At 43.9% G+C, this 13015-nt stretch overlaps 1 protein-coding gene across 1 annotated transcript in view; it reads left to right on the plus strand.

Moving 5' to 3' along the window:
• dph6 (diphthamine biosynthesis 6) overlaps nucleotides 1-13015 on the plus strand; it is a 56129-nt gene that overhangs the window by 3978 nt on the left and 39136 nt on the right. The window contains exons 4-5 of the mRNA XM_031847141.1: nucleotides 10626-10699; nucleotides 11650-11768. Coding sequence (XP_031703001.1) covers nucleotides 10626-10699; nucleotides 11650-11768 — 193 coding nt within the window. The remainder of the gene's footprint in view (nucleotides 1-10625; nucleotides 10700-11649; nucleotides 11769-13015) is intronic.

Consider the following 13015-nt stretch of genomic DNA (forward strand, 5'->3'; position numbering starts at 1 on the left):
CTCTCTCTCTCTCTCTCTCTCTCTCTCTCTCTCTCTCTCTCTCTCTCACTCTCACACACTGACTGGTGTCAACCATGACAATACAACTTTCTTATCTCAAATTTCAAGTCACTGCTCTCCGAAGTTGCTTTTTTTTAGCATTCTGGCTAATCGGTAGGTTTACTAACTCCTCCATTTGTACCACATTGTGAAGGGTGGTAAACTCGTGCAAGTCATTGCGTCCCCTATGATTAAATACCTGCACAGTTATGTCAGAGCATCTCAGAGACCCTCTTAAAAAGTCATGGATTGTGGGCTCATTCAGTTGCGTTCAACACATACACCTGGTTATCCAGGGCGTATTATTTCCACCATAAAGTTTGAGGTGTTGTTGATTACTGAGGAAAATGATGGAGGGGGGAGAAAGAGAGAAGAAACACTTCTTTTGATAATGAGCTGTTAAATCAGCCTTACTGGAAAGAACAGTTTTATTATCAAAAAAAAAAGTGATCTGTTTAGAAAGTGTTATATTTTGAAAGATTCTTTCTAGCAGTTTGAATTAATTAGAAGTTACAAGATTAGATTTGGCAAATGACACTTGAGCATAGATGAAAGAATTTTTTTTCCTCAGATCCGGAGTTGATGAGTTTTAAGTGGAGATTCTTCCCACCTCCTCTTCTGCAGTGCTGGCAACAGAGCCGTAGCATGAGCCAACAGTGCCATCTATGGATCGTTCCCAGATGCTGACAAACCAAAGACGCTCTCTACTCTTTGGCCCGTCGGAGAATGTTTGGAGCCTTCTAAAAGATTCAAAGGGAGAGATCATATTCTTCAGAACCATTGTTGATGGAGGAGGGAAAGAAAGTCCAATTATCATAGAAAAAATGAGCCGCCCATCCCCTGGCAGCAGTTATAATGGCAGAATGACAATGTGGCCCTATCCTTGGCCCCTTTGCTCTCATCGCTGGCTGTGTATGGCAGTGTGTCTTTGAAGTGTGTAACCTGATAGACATGCAAGCCACAGCATACCCCATCCCATCCTGCTAGGTGCTGATCTTTGAACCAGCTCTCTGAGGGAGAGAAATAACAGTTGTGTCAGGGGGGGGGATTGTTCCCCTTTTGCACATCTATGGCCGTAAGGGTATATTTTTTTATAGAATAGGTGAAGTCCTCGGGTCCTCTGCCAGGCCACAAAGGCAACCTAGAATATGAACACTGTGTGTAAGCATAATATTTTGATGTGGAGTTTGCCATTTAATTACTCTCATTTTTTTCGTGTTAAAGTATCCTTGTTTTTGCGAATTTAGAAATTGGATTTCACAGGCTGTGTGTCCATACTTCATGTGTGTGGTAGGGCTGCTCTCCTCTGCTGTGATCTGCTCTGATGTGTGATACAGATCAGCAGTGTCATTCACCCCTGGCTGTAACGCCAGTCCCCCCGAAGGCCTGCAAAACCCCTCATATTAGTCATATCACATCCCTCAAGTCCTTTATCCTTCTCTCTGTGCTCTGTGACCTGACACAGTGGCTCTTTATGCCCCGTGACCCTGCTTGTGTGTGTGTGTCTGTGTGCGTACACATGTGCACACTCGTGTGTTCAAGGTCAGGTCAAATCGGGCCTCTGTTACATGATAACAGGACTATCTCTGTTCTCCTTACACACCTCTGCCTCTCTTTTTGCCCCAGTTTGCCTTCTTTCAACACTTTCCAGCAGAAAGAAGTACTCGCACTGTTCTCATCCATAGACACTCTTCTTCTCTCTGCCAAGTGCAAACAACTTGATGTTGCACGCATGTAGATGTTAGTGTGTTTTTATTTTTTAAGATAGTTTACAGCATATAGAACATCCCGCAAAACAAAAATGTTGTGACCTGAAAGCAGCACGGGCTTTGGTGCACGGATGGCATTGAGTTTTTGGGAAGATGCAAAGAGAGTTTCATTCACTTGATGTAGTAATAGATGATACATAAAAAGATAGTGACTCCATGCAGCAACTCTGCAACCTTTGAGCTGATGAATGAAGACAAAGACATTTAAGCTCATTAGAGTGATGAGGAACAATAGATGATATCTGCGCACACGGTCCTTTCTGCCAGCTCTAATTAGCAGCACTGTGACATCTCTGTCACGCTGAGACCCGGCTTTGGGAACAAAATGTTACTTTCAAATCTAATTTCTTATCATGTAATGCGTTCGACTATTCAGAAACACTGCTTCTTTTAGTTTTTGGATAACCAATATCACGGGTCAGTTAACGCCCAACTTCCCCCCTCCGATTTCTTTAATTTTTTTTTTATCGTATCAAGCCAGTATTTTTCTTTTCTCGGAGATGTCTGTGAAAAATCTTGGAAAAGTGCAGTGAGACCTTTGGCCTTTGTAGATGAAACATTCTCTTCCATTGGTGTGTGTTAAAACACCTTGTTTTTAGTGAGATAATCCTTTTCTTAAACTCGCACACACTTCCCCCCCCCCCCATTCCCTGATTCTTCTGACTTTTTATTACACACACACACACTCCCCCCCTCACCCTCTGTCTCTACCGCCGCTCCATTATCGACATCAGCAGACAAGAGCGGGGCCCTCTGAGATCGCAGAGGCAGTCTGTCCACAAGTCCAAACATTCTTTTTCATTCCTCCCTCTCCCTCGCTCCTTCTCCCTTCCATCTACTGGCATCTTTGTCTCCATTGTGTTGTCGTTGCACTTTCATCCAGACCCTTCAGAAGCCTGGCACTGAGTTGTTGCGAGTGCCCTGATGGAGGTGTATCCTGCTGCGAGGAAAGGAAGGAGAGGGATTGAGGGAGAGGCGAAAGAGAAAAGGAGTAGAGAAGAGAAGGAGGGCAGGCTGGCAGGCAGGCGGGCGGAGGAATCTCCAGTTGAACCAGGAGCTCTGTGTTATTGATTAGGGAGCTGAGGTGTTGTTGAGGAGGGGTGTGAACTATGGAGGAGGGTAGGGGGAGGGGGTGGCAAAACCAAACACGCAGCCCTTCTCTGATTACCAGCATGGTGCAGCATTAGATGTACATCGGGGGTTCAACAGGAAAATGGATTACTTTAAAAAGCTGCTTAATACATAAATCATGACCTCTGGGGTCACAGCGAGGGTTTAGGAGATCGAATCGATAACAGAGCTAATGTAAGCTTGTTGTAGCTGGTTTGTGGTGCAGAGGGACCTCTAAATGGTGTTGTTGGAAGTAGCTTAAAAGCGTTCTAAAACCAATGGATAATCACTTTGTAGAAAGTTTTCTTTTATTACATTTTCCGTGCAAGTTTGGAGCGTCGTACTTGAGGATATAGTTCAGCGTGAGCGCGTATAGATTCCTTCAACCAGCTGTCCCTCTGTGTCGCCTCTCCGTGTGATAGCCATTGTTATCTTTTCCTTTGGTCTGAGACTGCTTGTATTTATGTTGGTCGACACAGTGGCAGTGGGGTTGAGATTGCAGGCTTGTTTTGCACATGAGGAAGGATAGCATTAGCGCTGAGATAATGGCGCTGTGTATTGTTCGCTGGCTGTGTGGAAGTGGTGGGACAGGATCTATTAGACGCAGGCCCATTTCCCTCCAACTGACGCTAACAGTCCCCACAAACATTAGATAAAGAGCCTAGCCTCAAGCCTTTGTAATTTGTTTGTATTTTTCTGCTTAATGTACTTTGCTCAATCTTGTTTAGCGATGATGGAAGCTGATAGCCTTATCTCGCCTTGCCAAGGGCATGAACCACTACCACTGCTTGGTTGAACATTGTTCCAATGAAGAGTGTGTGTGTGTGTGTGTGTGTGTGTGTGTGTGTGTGTTTATGGTCTTTTTTTGTGATTTTTGTTTTGATGCTGGATGAATTGTAGATGTATCTAGCAGTTATTTGCATTTTCAAATATTGGCTAATATGTTTTGTTATGCACTAATGTAGGTATGCCATTATGGAAAGTACATTACAAGAATGTGTCTTTTGTTTGATTGTTCATATTAAAAGTTGAGGGGAAATAATGTAATCATTTTCTAAGCCTGGCTGACCAAATTTGACTTATTTTCCTTTTTCCTTTCAAAACAACCGCAACTTTTGATTGTGAGAGATCTATTGTTACTCTCTTCACTTGCAGCCTTTATGAAAATATATTTTTGTTCACTGTCTGCTTTCTCCTCAAGAAAATTTCAAGTGAATCTGAAAGTTTGAAGATAGATTTACTTATTACTCCATTTGGATTGTAGTTGTTTTTACTTTGCAGCCCCATAAAAGAGTGTAAAGGATAATCCGGCTAGTCACTGTGGAGGTTAGACTTGTAATAAAACCTTTTTAAACTCATCACCAGTACTAACAGTTATAGTCAGGCCCAATAGCTGAGGAATAGTGCGAAGCCTTTCAACTCCCTGCCATTCAACTCCTTCAAAATTAATAGGGCTTTTATGTATTGTTTTGTGAACCATTCCCCTCAAGAAATATTTGTGGCAGGCCCCATCACCTCCCGCAGTCATAACCAGCCGTAGGAAAAAAGAAACTGTCTGGAGTCTGGAGAGTGGGTTAAACCAGCATCACTGCTGTATTTTCCTCCAGTCTCTCTCTGGGGAGGGAGGGGAGGGGGGGGATGGGGGCGGGGGATGTCTGTTGGAGCTATGGAGGATAGAGGACAGGAGAGCCAAGATGCCAAGAGCCTGGAACCTGACCTCACCAGAAAAACATTTACATTTGGAGTGTGTGTGTGTATGTGTGTTTGTAGGCCAGTTCTTGACTGTGTGTGTATATACATGGACGTCAATACATGCGTGCATACACCCTGTGGACTAGGTGGTTGTTATGGACCATGAAAAGCAACTGACATAGTTTACCTCTCTGTGGCATGAGACTCCTTCTTTGATTCTGTCCTACTTGCTTTCTGGAAGCAGCTTCCTGTCTCGGAAGCTCAAACACTCTTACCTCAGCCAAGTGGGGAATGTTGCTATGACAGAGCTGGGATTATGACTTTATGTATTTATGCCCCGTAGTAAACTGTTGCTGATCCGTATTAATTGGAACAACTTATCATTTTAAAAGAGAGACCTTGAATGTTTGGAGGAAGTTACATGATTTCTTGTCTTCTTAAAAAAAATCCCATCGAGGCACAAAGTGTTGAATGTAGAAACAACCATTAGAATATTGCATTTAATAAGAGCCAGTAATTACTAAATGTGTTTGCTTGAATTGCAAGTATTCATGGCCACACAGTACATCGATAAACAACCTTATGTCTCCCCCTTGCTTCCTAACATTTAGTTTTCCATCCGTGTAGATATGGAAAGCCTCCTTGTCCTTGGCCTGCTGAAACTAGGGCTTTGTGCTTGCTTTGGCCAAGGCCCTCTACCTCCCTGCCTGACGACTGGCTGGACCTGTGTTTACGTAACCATATATATCTGAGAGGAAACTCATGAAACGTTAATCTCTCTACTTTTTAACCCTGATGAATTTCTACATTTTCCAGCTGTGCGGCATGGCATATTTATGCTCAGGCTCTATCGCTGAAAACAGCTCTGTCATTGTAAATAAATCACTATCCCAAGACTAAAGAGTTTGTGTGTATGTGTGTGTGTAAACTTTAGGCTGGGAATTGTACAAATACAAACTGCAGTGGTACCTCCATGAATTTAATTTAGCTCCTTTTTTTTTTTTCATTCCTCTCTGGACCCAAATCAGTGCAAACTGGCCTGTCACTTGTCACATTTCTGTGGGCTGATAAGCGTCCCTCAGTCATCGCGTTGATGAGACAGCGTCTCGTGTCATATCCTCTGGTCACACCTGCACCGTGGCCTCAACGAAGGATAGTACTTCCCCCTATTCTGCTTCCTCTCTCCCCGTCTTGTAACTCTGACCTGCATCATCTCAGGAACCGGGGTATTTAGGTTTTGTGAGCAGCTGGCTTTGTGTGCAGTTTGTTTTTCTTCTTCCACCACTCTGTATGGTTGAGGACTGATACGCGGTGAGTCATCTCAGCCCATCCACGAGCACAAAGAAAGAGCCCCGTCTTTCAACAGCTGCTTCAAACAGACAGCCCCACTAATTTACCAAAGGGAATGTCTCTGAAAGCCTTTTTAGAACACGAGTTTTGGCCGATGTTTGTTTTACAAAGACATTTGCTAAGCTCGCGTGTCTATTTGTTACTTTATTTTGATGGATCAGACATGGTACATAGTGTTATAGCCTCAGTATATATACGCAGCATATAATCTTGCAAGCAGTGGGTGTAATTTATAACATTATAATTGGCCAAAAATGATATCCTGCACCTTGTGTTCACCTCTGCCACTTGCTATCACTCCTTTACCAACTCCGGGAGTCACCTTGGAGTGTAACCGTGCAGAATGTTAAAGAGGAAGCTGATTTAAAACAAATAACCAGTGTCTCCTCCTACTAAGCTCACACTAAGCTTCCTGTCAGTTTGGCATGTCTGAGTTGTCAGGACAGCCCAACACGCCCCGGGACTATGTCCGCATTACATTAAACACAATCGCTTGACCCTAGCTGGCCCTATCCCCTGTACCACATCTACTCAAGCTACTACAACAAGGTCTAACCCCCTCTCCATGTTCCCACCGTGTAGGGGAACAGGGGAGAACAACTCCATTCCATTACAACAGGCCCAGAGCTGATCTAATGGAGAGAACATTAAAACCATGTCGCGTCCAGTCACTTACTTGATGGGTCCTGAAAGAGAGGGATGGAGAGGAAAAGGAGTGTTGGAGAGAAGGGGGAAGGGATAGGAGGCTGTGGGTGTCGACACGACAGTGCGGATGCGGCAATGGAAAGCTTGTGATGTGCCCCGGTGCCCTTGAGCAAACTGTCATTCAAACCACTTTAATTAATTTCTCCACTTTGTCTTTTTCCCCGCCTCCCTGCCATCACACAGAAGCATATTACATACACGAGGCAGTGATATAATAGAAAGTACGTGTCAACTACTTTGGACTCGATTTAAAAAAAAAAAAAAAAAAAAAAAAAAAAGAGTATTTTGCAATGGATGAATGTGGCCTCGTGTCTGTAAATACCAAGATCTGCCAAAGCTGGCTTCCTAGTTGTCAGAGCAGGCTGAAGCAGGCATTTTGGAAACCCACCATTTTGCAAAATGGAGCTTTGTATTGTTAGGGTGTATAATTAAGAGCTCATTGTGACAGCCATTGAGAGAGAGCTAATGAGGGTTCTGATGTGTTCTATATGAATATGAATATTGAATTTTTAATATTTTATGGCTTTCTAATTGCCTTGGTTACTGTTAATGGTTTTGAACGTTGAATACAACCCGGACTGAATGTGTGGCATGCATAAGTACCTTTTAAGCTCAGAGCTGATGAAATAGCCGCATTCTGTGCTTTGATTGTCGCGTATGTATCTTTGGGGCAGATGCATATCTTGACTCAAGGCATGTCTGTGACTGTGAATACATTTGAACCACTCTTTTCCTCCCTTACTAAGATGAATGTATATATAATTACAAAGTATATCACACGCACTACCTTGATATAGAGTTTAATGGCCGTATCGTTTCTTTGTGGAGCATGTCTGCTGGCCTTAATCTTCCCCACAGCTGACATCTTAATAACTCAGTCCTCTCCATCCATTTCCACGGGAGACATCCGGATGTGGGGGAAGGATTAGTTTAATGAATTTGACAATTAGTAACAGAAGTTAATGACTGCATGGGGCTAAGTACCCTGATGGACATGGCTGGGGGGACTGAGGGCTTCCATTGCTCTGGGCCATAGATCCTCATTAATAGCTTTTCTGCCTGCTGGAGAGGACAGGGGAAGCCAGGCCAGGCCTTTGTTTAGTCTGCCTCTGACGGGGCTGCTACGGGGTTGCACTGTTGCACAACGCCACGCCAGAATTAGTCCCGCTCTGGGCGTGAGTTAATGCAGGGCCTCGGGTCCTGGATCAGGTGAAGCTTCCTTTAATGAGCCGGGGTCATTAAATGTTGAAAAAAAGAAAAGTGACACGGGATCGGGGCACACATGGAGCTCTTTCTCTGGATCTTGTGCCAACAGTCATGAAGAAAGAAAAGTGGCTTGTGGGTCACAGGAGTCCTGATGACCTCTGCCTTGATTTGTCGTTATGTTAGCTTCTTACCCGGATCCCACCTCTAATGTAGTCAAAACATCGTTTATCCAGATAGGTCTCATAAAGATTTTATTATTATTTATTATTATACTGTGCTTCATGAGCTACCTTGTCTCTTTGTCATGTATCCCCACTATAAACCATTTTGATAAATTTTTCAGTTACAATAAAATCAAAGTTTGCTTTTTTTATGCCGTCATGAATACACATGAAACAATTCCCATAATATCCATCAATTCAGATTTATACTTACATATACCACTTCTTCGCAAAATAATTCATCCCACCTTTCCCACAGAGAATGAGAAAGTATGTCTAGAATTTCTAAAATATCGCCCAGAGCAGCATTAGCTGCCCCCTTATTTCTGCCTGTCTCCTGGTGATAGCAATAATAGAGACGAAAACATAACCACGTCCAAAAATAATCATTTTTCCAAAATTGTTTGCCAAAAGTTCTACTACCTGGAGTCTCCATTGAAAACAAGGGGATGTGTTATCATTAGTGGTGAGTATGCTTGGGTATTATAAGGATGCATGGTGTAATGCAATCTAATGCCAGTGAAAAGAGAAGCCATTTAATTGGTCGAGCTGAACGTCAGAGGCCCGAGCGCCTACAACAGTCGGCCTCCAGAGAGAAGCGGAGAGGCAGAGGGAGAAGGAAACACGGAAACACAAGACGAGGACATTGTTTGCTGTTGCTCTGATGCTCTGTTATTCTGTCAGGCCAAGTCTGGTCCTGCCAAGTTTAAAGCCAAGGCACCAAATTGGTGTTGATGTAGCACACTCCTTCAACACTTCCATTTCTATCTCTTTTCCTCTTTCTCTCTGTCTCTCCTTATCCCACTCTTTACCTCCTAATATGCCTCTTTAGGAAGTGACAGTTGTATTTAGGGAAAAGGTTATCATTGTATTAGAATAGAGTGCTGGCCCTGAGGCTTACCTAAAATTACATGACACTGCCTGCAGCCTGCTTCGCTCTGTGCTGGGCTGAAATGTTATCAGTCTGACTTAATTACTGTCACTGGCCAGTGAAATTGAATGTAATGTATATTCCGGTGTTGGTCACGTTGAGATATTAAAACTTGAGTTCTGAATCCTAAGATCTGAGGATCTCATGGTGTTTAACTTTAGGTCAAAGAGTTAAATTCTGGTTGTGTATTTGTCTGTATGTGTTTAACTTCAGCTTTATACCTCACATCCTCTGCTGCACCGTAAACACCACACACATGCAAGTAGCCACACACACACACACACAGAGCACATCCTTTATCTGATTAGCTGGCACGCCTACAGCTGTGTGTGTGTGTGTGTGTGTGTGTGTGTGTGTGTGTGTGTGTGTGTATGTGTGTGTGTGTGTGTGTGTGTATGTGTATGTGTATGTGTGTGTGTGTGTGAGAGGCACAGTGCGTTGCAGTGCAGCGCCAGGCCCCAGGCAGGGCATGGATTTCATTTAGGAAAGTATCAAAGGTTTACACGCTGTTCGCTTTAATCAGCATGTTTATCAGGCAGAGAAAAATTGCAGGAAGGGACCACAGGGAGAAGGAGGGGTGGGGGGGGTTATCTTAAGGACCAGTAGCCAGGGAAATTGATAATGGCTACAAGGTAATTTACTGGAGACTTGTGCATCCCTCCACTGCTTCTACCCTTGCCTCTCATTCTAATTACAGCCCATGTAATGTTCTAATGAATCTGCAGGTGTGTGTCTGTAAGGGACGCACGGAGGTAAGAGGGAGGGGGTTGTGCAAGTGTGTCTCTGTATGTGTACGAACGTGCACCGCCTGATTGCACTTATGTGTGTTTTTATTTTGTGCGTGTCACTGCGGATCAAGCCCGTGTTTGTGAGAGTAAGATTAAACTCTTCTCAGGGCTGTGTCAGTATCTCTCGAGTGCATAGTTGTCTCACTGTTTCTGAAATATGAATAGGATATGAAAAGCAATTAGATTAGCCCTCAGCAATATTAAAGATACATGCCACTCACAGACACAATGCTTCGCTGATACTTCAAGTTGTCACTGCGGTTCTGTCTTCCAGCCGGGCTGTGTGTGGAGGATGGAAGCTGCGGCCAGACACACTCATCTCCCGCTCACACTAGACTCCTGATAAGGTCCAGGAACTGCGTTTAGTTGTGCCGCTGCCTCTGGTCACACACCCACATGTACGCATAAACACACAGGTTTGCTCACACGGCCATGTACGCAACCCTCCGGGGGATATGGGCTGGACCATAGAGGCCTTGATACGACCAGAGTGTAAACATCCCCACAGGATTGCAGTCCGATGAAAGGAAAGAGCCAACAGGAATCTGCTTTCTTTGTCTGTTTCAGTCTGTGTGTGTGTGTGTGTGTGTGTGTGTGTGTGTGTGTGTGTGTGTATAAGTTTACATGTGTTTGCGTGGTTTTGCTCAGATAACACTTTTGGAAACCACTGTAGGTTGAGCAAGGAGTATTTGGGCCCCATGGGACAGTGACATCATATTGCTGTTACAATGCACGTTGCACATGCCGTATAATGGAAGAGGCGAGAAATCTTTGCGGTTAACTTTCCTCCATCTATCCCCCCCCACTACCACAGGAAAAGGAGGGTGTCGAGGCAGTGTCTGTAGGGGCCATTCTCTCCGATTACCAGAGGGTCCGCGTGGAAAATGTGTAAGTCAAACACAAACGCACATTCACGACGTAGAACACACTTTTGCTAACTGAAGTACACGCACACACGCCTCTGAACTCGTGTGACGCACAAGGAGGAAGAGATCACATCCTCTGTAGTCACCGTGTGTTCCCAACTTGGACTGGTTTTGTTTAAACACACACACGCTGAGTTTTGTTTATGCCATTTTATTTAGACAGCTTTGGGTTTTATGGTGCGCCTGTGTTGTTTTATGGAGCAATGATTTCAAGAGAAGGAATGCAACTGATAGTTTCATAATTGTCATGTGATTTTGTTAAAATAATAAAAGAAAGCATTTTCCCATAATGGGTGAGACATAACAGAGTTATTCGCAGAAAGATCGGATGGTGTCCTTGTGACACAGATCGCCTTTCTTATTCTTCATCTTGTTTTATTCTTCCTCTCTTTGTTTTTCTTTGCCCTCTTTCGTCTCTCTTTGTTCTCTCTTGTTCTAAACTTACACAGACTGGACATGTTGCAGCACAAAAGCTGCAGTATCGTCTTATAATCAAATCCTGCTGTCAGTCAGCTATTGTTTCCCCTTTTACATGCGATATGCACACACATAAACATCTCACGCATTTCTTGAGCAGCAGAAATTAGTGTGCAGACTTCCTTGAGTCCAGTTACTTGCTGTGGATGTGTGCGTGTGTGTTTCACACGCGTTTACACGCAACAGACAAGCCACAGCTTAAGGTGGAGTTTTTTGTTTTGTCTTTGAACAAAGCCACTGGCAGTGGATTGCAGGTGGTAGCATGTCGTGTGGGTCTCTCAGGGTGGCAGCCTTCCCGCAAATGGAGAAGGTGCCCAGCCCAGTTGGCTTTGAGGTTGTTCTGAACTGGCAAATATTCAATATTAACTGCTTTGCATTTATTTCTCTCTCCACAACCAACTGCTCTCTCTGTCTTCCCTTTCACCTGTTCTCCAGATGTTTGCGGCTAGGTTTGCAGCCCCTGGCCTACCTGTGGCGCCGAGATCAAGAGTCCCTGCTCTCCGAGATGATATCATCTGACCTCCATGCTGTCCTCATCAAAGTTGCCGCCTTCGGTGAGTTTGTGTCTCACTCTTTTGTGTCTCACTCTTTTGTGTCTCAGGCAGGTTTTTTTTTTTTTTTTGTTTTTTTTTAAACTTTCTCAGAAAGTGCCATGTTGGTTAAGTGGTGTTTGGCACGGAGATAGAAGGGACAGCATTTGGATAAGTGAGTGATAAAGGGAGGTGTAACCAGAGAGAAAAAGAGAGACAAGCAGAGTAATGCCCTAATCATTAATCTGTGGCTTAGCAGCTGTGTTGAGACTTGTGCCAGCGGCGGGGGTATTGAAGCAGAGAACAATATGAAAAGATAAGAAGCACAGAGGGAGGGGGTGTAAGGGAAGTGCGCAGTGGCGTTGGGTGGGAGGGTGTAGGAGGGTGGGAGGGGTTGGCAGTCGAGAAATAATCACAGGTGATTGCCCCTCACATTAATGCAAGCTGTCAATAAGCGACGCATGTCCCCATTGTGTGAGAGAAACACTGCATTCTCTGCTTATGCATAGCTCAGAATATGTGGTCCGTGAAGCGAAGATTCAAATCTCTCATTTACGTTTTTTTCAACTACTTCGGCACTGAGGGAAGAGGTTAATGTGGTGTCACCTGCTCTCTATCTGCCTGTTTTGGAGCCGGAGGACAAGAAGATCAGATTACTGAATAACGGGAGTTAAAAAAAAAAAAGTTTTCTTTTTCTTTTCTCTGGTACATGACGTTAAGAATCCTACCTGTATCTACTTGACAGTGCAGCCGGATCCCTCTTTGATGGTGCCAGTGATAAATGATGATTATGGCTACAAATGGTTCTTTTTACTCTCAAACTACTCACGGCAATAGATCATCATGTAGACACTGTTTACGTGCTGTTAAGTGCTTGTTGTCACCTTTGGTAGCAATCAGTCGAAAAGGGGTCCACGGCTGACTGATGACCCGGAAAGATCAGCAGAGCGTTGGAGATATTCTGCATGTCTTTCAACGCTGCTCGAATAACCTCTCATGCAATGCACTTGCCAAACCATTTATCTTTGGTACTTTACTCGCTGGAACCACTTCTCGTTTTTAATGATCTCACGGTAAAGGACTTTTTGGTAATGAATAATAGGATTTGTCAGATGCCCGTCAGAGGAGGGATGATGTCAGAATCCATGTTTTCTGTGGGATTCTGCAGGATAATAATTATTGTCAACCAGACAACCCGATAAGATCTAAGTCTGCATTTTATATTAACTGATCAATCAAAATCCCAAATTACCCATCTACCATAACACACA

The sequence above is a fragment of the Anarrhichthys ocellatus genome, unplaced genomic scaffold (assembly GCF_004355925.1).
Source record: "Anarrhichthys ocellatus isolate YVR2014 unplaced genomic scaffold, GSC_Weel_1.0 scaffold7, whole genome shotgun sequence".
Taxonomy (NCBI): Eukaryota; Metazoa; Chordata; class Actinopteri; order Perciformes; family Anarhichadidae; genus Anarrhichthys; species Anarrhichthys ocellatus.